This window comes from Oncorhynchus nerka, linkage group LG13 (assembly GCF_034236695.1).
Source record: "Oncorhynchus nerka isolate Pitt River linkage group LG13, Oner_Uvic_2.0, whole genome shotgun sequence".
Lineage (NCBI taxonomy): Eukaryota > Metazoa > Chordata > Actinopteri > Salmoniformes > Salmonidae > Oncorhynchus > Oncorhynchus nerka.
In genome coordinates, this window is record NC_088408.1 from 21,394,309 (window position 1) to 21,402,220 (window position 7,912).

General features: G+C 42.1%; 1 protein-coding gene across 5 annotated transcripts; it reads left to right on the forward strand.

Moving 5' to 3' along the window:
• Positions 1-1,883: 1,883 nt before the first annotated feature.
• LOC115139197 (ADP-ribosylation factor 6-like) lies at positions 1,884-4,857 on the forward strand. 5 transcript variants are annotated; one of them, XM_029676334.2, is made up of 3 exons: positions 1,887-1,981; positions 2,154-2,441; positions 2,925-4,857. In XM_029676334.2, the coding sequence occupies exon 3, from the start codon at positions 2,953-2,955 to the stop codon at positions 3,478-3,480; it is 528 nt and encodes a 175-aa protein (XP_029532194.1). In that variant the 5' UTR covers positions 1,887-1,981; positions 2,154-2,441; positions 2,925-2,952; the 3' UTR covers positions 3,481-4,857. The 5 variants fall into 5 exon arrangements, with proteins under 5 accessions (XP_029532195.1, XP_029532194.1, XP_064882318.1 ...); XM_065026246.1 differs by having other exon boundaries at positions 2,929-4,857; XM_029676336.2 differs by having other exon boundaries at positions 2,154-2,239.
• The last annotated feature ends 3,055 nt before the right edge of the window (positions 4,858-7,912 follow it).

Genomic DNA, 7,912 nt, shown 5'->3' on the forward strand with positions numbered 1-7,912 from the left:
ACACAAGCTCTCTCACACACACACACACACACCTCATACACAAGCAGACCCCTGTACTCACATATGCAGTCATACACACGCATACGCCCATACTCAAAAACACACACACACAGACATTATAGAGACATTAAACACTGGACCGTTTCTTTATATTGTTCTTCACACTGTAAACCACTGTACATTTACAATATGTTTTTACAGTAAGAAAAATAGTACTAAAGCAAAATGACAGCATTAAGCTGGCATCTCTGGTGCCACTATAATGTGGTACATTTACAGTGAAAAGTTTTACTGTGTATACTGTATTTTTCACATACCTCATTCCAATATATTACATTTTTGTTACACTGTTTATACACATTGCATATTTAAATACTGGATTCTTGACATAGCTTACTGTAATATATACATATATCTGCTGCTGTACATAGCATTCTTAGTATATATTTTTGGTGTATATATACATGTATATATGCAAGGATATTGTTTGTGGACTTTAGCTGTAGAGAGGGTCATCGGCTGCCATCTTCTCTCCATCGAGGTCCTGCACAACTCCAGGACAAGGAAGCGTGCAGGAAAGATCACTGCCGGCCCATCCCACACCAGTCACCCCCTCCTCCAAAAATTCCCCTCTGGCAGGCGGTTCAGGTCACTCATGACCAAAACCTTCCGCCACCTGAAAAGTTTCTTCCCCCGGGCTATACTTCAATTGCACGCTGTTAATCTCTCTGCATTTAGATATATTCATACCACAGGAGGTTGGTGGCACCTTAATTGGGGGGGGATGGGCTCATGGTAATGGCCATCCTCCCCTCAGCAGCCTCCACTGTTTCATACTGATACTGTAAATTTGTGCATCCACTATATATCAACTGTATACCCACTGTATATTTGTATATCTGCTAATTCTTATAGCACTATGCTCACTATAGCTAGTTGTTTATAATGTATGTAAACTTTGTTTAACCTCCGCTGTCTGTATTCTGTCTCTTAATCTATCACTAGCAGCACCATATCACTAAGTACAATTTTGAGTATGTGTGTGTGAATGTACTTGGAGAATAAAATGGATTCTGACTCTGATCATGATTTCCAAAAAATTCTTAAGGCTTTATGAACCAAATACTAAATGTATCTCATATCCACAAGTTGTCTGTTTGTACTGTAATGTTAAGAAAATTCTAATTCACAGGAGGCTGGTGAGGGGAGGATGGCTAATAATGGCTGGAATGGAGTGAACGGAATCGTTTTAAATACATGGAACCATGTGTTTAATGTGCTTGACACCATTCCATTCCTGCCATTACTAGGAGCCCATCCTCCCAATTAAGGTGCCACCAGCCGCCCATGATATATATGGCATACTATTGTGCTTATTGTTGCCTTATTATTGATGCCGTTGCTGTTGCAAAAGGAAGAGCTCAAATACAGCATTTAAAAACAAGTTTACAGATGGAAAAATTACCTGCATTCTCTCAATCTAGGCATTGCAAATTCTCACGTTACAGCCAATGAACAATCACGACGTCATATAATGAGCCGACGATGAAAATGACGTAAACAATAGGGAGATCAGTTTCTCGATGTATAAAACACAGAAACAGAGAATCACAAGACAAATTTAAAAACGTGTTGTTTTCTATCATTAAACACGAGATATTCCTTGATAATACCAAAGAAACTACAGCATTTTTTAAATTTAGTTTCGAGACAGACAAAACGCGGAGCGACACAGAGCTGAAATGGCGTCCATTTCAACTATCATATGATCGGTTTGCTGCTGAGTCTCTCCGTGTGCGCATGCCAAATGGCGTAGTGCATCTGTGCATGAGCAATCGAGAGGAAGTGGCGGGTGATCTGGGTCCGCACCTTTTCCGGTAACACAGCACTGCCAACGCTGTAACTGAACGACTGTAGAGAGGTAGATAGGCAAGAGCAGGGATAACTAACCTGGGGGACCGGGGGGTTGCCGCAGTTGCAGGTACCTATCACATTTTCCAACGTGGCTCTTTTTGTGAAAGCTTTTGATTTATATTACGCGCTATTTTCAGACTAGAATAATGCGCTTTAGACAGAACGGTAGCCGATTAAAGTTGTGCTCTGTCTGTCTGACACCCCTCCCTTTTCTGAAGCGCTCCGCTCCTGTGTTATAGGGAGAGAGGAAGAGCTGAAAGTCGGAGGAATCAATGACCTTTTGAGCATTCTAGACCTGGATGTCCTGGCGAAGATACGACCGGGGGTGATCTTATCTGTCTCTGTTACAATGAACTACTGAATAGAATCGTTCTTTTGAATCCGCCGATTGGAATAAGGGCAAGTGGACAGCCGGCAGACAAGGAGGAAGTCGGATTTACCAAGGGCTTTTGAGAGGGCCTGATTTCATAAACGCAACTATTAGGCTGTATATATTTTTGTATTTCTCTCTCTACATTATTAAAAAGGTAGGCCTTACGCACCGGGAACTGAAATTGGGATTTAAAGATGACGGTGCGCTAATCATTTTAATCAAAGAGAAAGTGTTTGAATCGGAGTGTTGTAGATTATGAAAATATTTCCCCACCCTCTCCCGTGCACTGAGACGCCCAATTTTCGAGCACTTCAATTTCCCTTTGAATCATCTCGAATAGGCTAGCACCCAGCTATGTTTGACAGCTGTTAGTGTAACGGGATATTTGTATCTTTCAGTGGATCATTTTCCATAGATTGACCGTCGTTCTAGACACAAGTGAAACGTTATCTGGAACTAACTTTTGTAACTGCTACCTTAATTTATATTTGTTAATCCACCACTGATAGACTGTCACGTGGATTTATGCTGTCGGGCAACCTGCTACAGCATTAGAAACAAAAATCTGTTTTATTTTTAAGAACCATTGCTGCTCTCTTGAAATCATAGGGAAGTAATTTACTTTTTTTCCCCCAAGGAAGTAATATTTATGCTCAGCCTACAAGATGGGGAAAATGCTCTCGAAGATCTTTGGCAACAAGGAGATGAGGATATTGATGCTTGGACTTGATGCTGCTGGCAAGACCACCATCCTCTACAAACTGAAGCTGGGCCAGTCTGTCACCACCATCCCAACAGTCGGCTTCAACGTCGAGACAGTCACCTACAAGAACGTGAAGTTCAACGTGTGGGACGTGGGGGGCCAGGACAAGATCCGGCCGCTGTGGAGGCACTACTACACTGGCACTCAGGGCCTCATCTTTGTGGTGGACTGCGCCGACAGGGACCGGATAGACGAGGCCCGCCAGGAGCTCCACCGGATCATCAATGACCGGGAGATGCGGGATGCCATCATCCTGATCTTTGCCAATAAGCAGGACCTGCCTGACGCCATGAAGCCCCACGAGATCCAGGAGAAGCTGGGCCTGACCCGGATCAGAGATAGGAATTGGTACGTTCAGCCCTCGTGTGCTTCCACCGGTGATGGACTATACGAGGGTCTCACCTGGCTCACCTCAAATTACAAATCTTAATGTTCATCACTTCTATGCTCAGCCTGAACTGTTTAGTTACAATAACAAGCAAAAAAGCAAAAAGAGAAGAAGTGAAATGAACAACAGATGGGAAAAAAATGACAACCTGAGGCAATGAATGAATAACATGACTTCTCAGATGAGTAGGCCTATATAAAAGAGAAGTTTGATTATAATCCTCCATTATTTTTTTTTTGATAATGGTGAATGTTGCCCCTATAACCCATGTTTTTTATAAACAAAATGCAATTATTTTTGGCTGGCTTTTCTTTCTTTTTTTTGTTCACTTTGACTCTAGTATACTGAACTCACAGTCTAATCACTCAATAATTCACAAAATATTATTTTCAGAAGCTCTGAAAGATGCAGATTAAATGTTTTTTTTCTCTTGTATGATGTATTTCTGCGATGGCAGGGTTCAGGGTTAGGGTGTGCTATTTTTTGTCCCTCAGTTATAGATACATTACCGACAGCCTTCAGTTTTCATACAGTATTCTCATGACCCAATTTCCACCCAAAGGATGGGAAAGGCCAATGCCCCTGTGTGGACGTTACCCGCTCATATCTGCGCCGGAAACCAAGGGACAGATTCAGCATATCAGTTCTCATGGTTCCAAACTGCCACCATGGTTTTTAAAGAGTTAAGAATATGTATTACAGACATGTAAGGACCTCATGAAGAAGTACTGTTTTCACTTTTGATTGATTGTACAAAATGGTTGAGATGATTGAGGAAAATGTGTTTAGTACTTAATTCCTTAAACAGTGATTCCATCCCATGTTTGCTAGGGAGGTTTTCTGAGAAGACACCATGGACACTGCGACATGGATGGATATCATTGTATTTTTGTTCTGTTTCGGGTCAGAATCTGTTACCACTGATCTCTTTTTGCCTCTAATCTTCTAAGAGCTTCCATTTCCAGTTGAGTATTTGTAGTTCCGGCTGCCTTTTGGGAAGCCCTGAGTTACAAGTGCACCAACAGAAAGACAGACAGTGTGGTGGAAAGCACCCTCATAGCTAAGTCTTCACTAGGGGTGGGAATGACTACCCTATCCACAAGGGGGTGGAGGGAAACACAATACTATAGGGCCCCTTGACTAAAAGTGCACACTGACTCTTTCTGACTGACTCTTGGGCCCAAGTAAGCAAGTGTTTACTTTTCAGTCCAACACCACTTCCATGGTGCTCTGCTCTCCAGAAAATGGGGCCTCCTGCTCAGTTTGTTTAATCCATTCACATCAGTTGTACAGCTCTTCATGCAGTCAGACAAGACTACATGTTCTGTTCATAAGTTATAGATATGAAAATGCTTTGTTTAATTATTTTTGTTCCATTTGCTATGCTGATGAAATAATAAAAATATGTATCCAGATCAACATGGAAGTGGAGCTTTTTCAATATGAACCCTGCAACATTTCACATTATCACTGAGCGTGTACTTGCCTAAAGGATTTAAAATGTCACGAAAGAGGAAGTGAAATTTGGCTGTTTATAAGAGTTAGAAGGGGGGGAAAAGTTGATGTGTGAACTGTGAAGTCAGTTTAGTGTGTGCTCGTGAGTCACCGGCTGTGAATAAGTGATGATAAGATCTCTGGTTTCGGGGTAGTGATTGGTAGGTAGCTTAGGTCCAACTTTCCAGGCCTACCTCAAGACTGTATTTCTTAGTCCATCATTAGAATACTGTACTAGGAGTCTCTGCTGTATTCAACCCAAAGTGCTTTTTGGACATTTAGGGACGTGTTCTTTTGTGAATTTGTACGGGATTCTGTTTTGGAACTCTGTTTCTTCATCCTTAGTCAAACTTGAAGTTTTAATCAAAGTGAGTCCTAAAGTTGGTGTTGGTTTGAGAACATAGGAGACTGCTGGAAGATTGATATATTGATCCCCACCACTTAGGCGATTCCCTTCAAATGGCCACAGTTGAAAGACATCGACTATGAAACTGACTGACACTTGTGTACATAGCGAATAGATAATCTGATTGATGTGGGTCATTCAAACTAGGCTTTGTCCTCAAGAACAAACAACTCTGTGTGTTTGAGTATGTACGTTGACCTGTATAACTATATAGATCCACAGATTTAAATAATACATAAGGCAAGGGGGGGAGTCAGTCAAATTTTATCATTCTCATAGTTGCTCAAAGTAAATTACTGTATTGGCAAATCTGTTGGCAAGTGTACTGTAATGCATTTCAGTTCACACCAATGAGAACTTGCTTGGCGACTGGGCTGGAGAGTGATGTCATCCTTCATGCTTGTGTGACCTGTATAGGGAATAGGGTGTCAACCACACAAAAGGCCCCAACCAGCCTGGCTGGCAGCTCGCCCTGATCTAGTATCAGTTATTCTTATTCTTATTGTGTTACTTTTTATTATTACTTTATGTTTTAGTCTACTTGGTAAATATTTTCTTCTTCTTGAACTGCACAGTTCGTTAAGGGCTTGTAGTAAGTAAGCATTTCACAAAGTCTACACTTGTATTCGGCTCATGTGGCAAATAAAGTTTGATTTGATTTGAGTTTACCTGCTCCTTAACCTTAACCATTAGAGTGGGGGACTGCAAAACTGATCTTAGATCAGTGTGTATGGGCAAGTTAATCTTTTGACAGATGGAGAGGCAGGGTGAATTATTGGTGTGACATCAGCGACTGAAATCAGAAAATGCTAGAAGAAGACAGAGGGAAGATCTCAATTGCATATTCCTCGTGTCGGCTCTCCTCGTCTCCATCTGAAAACCCATTGGACGAGAAAGCCAGAGGTCCCCCTCTCTGACGACCTACTCCAATGGGTTTTGAGAATGAGACGAGGAGTATGAAATTGCGATTCTCCCATGCACGTCAGTGTGATTGTTGTTTGGGGTGTGGCCCGGCCGTCCACGAATGCTAAGACAGCCAGCCAGCCAAGTGTGACGCTTCACTTTTGCTTTTAGATGAGGTTCAGTGTGACCTTTCTGATAAAGAAAAAAACAAGGAGCGGTTTAGGGTATTGGATATATTTGTAGTATTCTACTCTACAGTTTGTGGCAGTTTGTATTACCCACTCAAATTAATCAGGCAGCAAGTGCCCACCCTTGAGTCTGTGAAGGAATGTCAGTCCTGCTCTTGTCTCTCACTCCCTTCCCTGATTAAATGGAGGCATGGCTGCAGTGTTTGCTGTGTTGTTTGTTCTGCGTCTGTTGGTTTGGAGTTTGACCTGGGTGTCGCTGTGTTGAAAGGATTGAGTGACTCAGGTTGTCTCGACCAAGGACGTGTAGTTCAAGTCCACACCAGGGAGATCAAATGCAGCCACCTGCTGTCTCGTCCAAATCAACCTGCTTTCACCGCTGATGCTTTTGCAACTGTCTGTAAGCTTAACTACATTGTAGAAAGACAAAAGTAAAACTTCCCCCTGCTGTCCCTCTCTCGCTAGCTGAATGGCGAATGTTTGAATAAGCAGCGTCTCCATTTGTCCGGTATGCACACAAGAGATCCCAGAATACACGGTGAGGGGAGTTGAACTCTGGCTGCGTCACAGTCGACTGTTGTGGCTTATACTCTCCTTGTATCCTCTCCTTCTCTACCATCTTTCATCTTCAATTATCTGACAACATATGAGATGCGAAAGCACCGTGTTGGTATTTGCTTTTACCAGTCCACTTCTCTCCAAATTAGTTCAGACGAAAGAGAGGACCCAAGGACAGGAAGCCATTTTAGACTGTTGAGGCTCAGCCCTATAGTGTTTGATTTAGAGAGGCTCAGAAGCACACGTGTCAGAGGCTTTTCTACAGCTGTCACTGCACTCTGTGCCGGATGTACAATAGACAATAGCTAACATCCTCTGCTGTCTGTCTCACCTGTGGCTACATGTTAAAGAGTTTGTGTTCTGCAGTGTTCAGTAAAGCTTCTGAACTTTATCATGAAGGTCTGTCTGAAAGACTTCTTTTTAAAGTTAGTAGACACATGTAGGTCTGCAATACACACACATTGAAGTTGTATTCCCTGCTTTTCTGGTTCTAATATTTTTACATCAAGATTAGGGGAACTAGTTTTGAATTACTCACTTTCCTCTCATTTCTTGAGTGACTCAGAAGGGTTTAGAATTGAAAGTTATTTGAGGCACGTATAGTTAGTATGATTCATGGAAACGCAAAGAGAACCTGCTTGGGTTTTGCTGGGTGGATTTAGCCTTCAGCCGGACCATTGTCTGCTGCAGGGTGGAGGTGGACCGATCTATTGTGTTCGTTTTGGAGGCGTGAACTAAACCAAAAATGTTTAATGAACCTTGTTGCCAGTTCCCTGTAATTTAGTTTACTCAGGCGTCCCTCCCTGCTTTTAATCTTATTAATGCTGTTTTGAACCACACACATAAACAACAATTCTTTCTTGAACAAAACATGACTATTTATAAACACCACAACCAAATGCAATGCTACTTTGGTTATTAATGGACT

What these genes read in the sequence shown, in the direction of transcription:
- LOC115139197 (XM_029676335.2), top strand. Translation starts at nt 2,953, where the DNA reads ATGGGGAAAATGCTCTCGAAGATCTTTGGCAACAAGGAGATGAGGATA.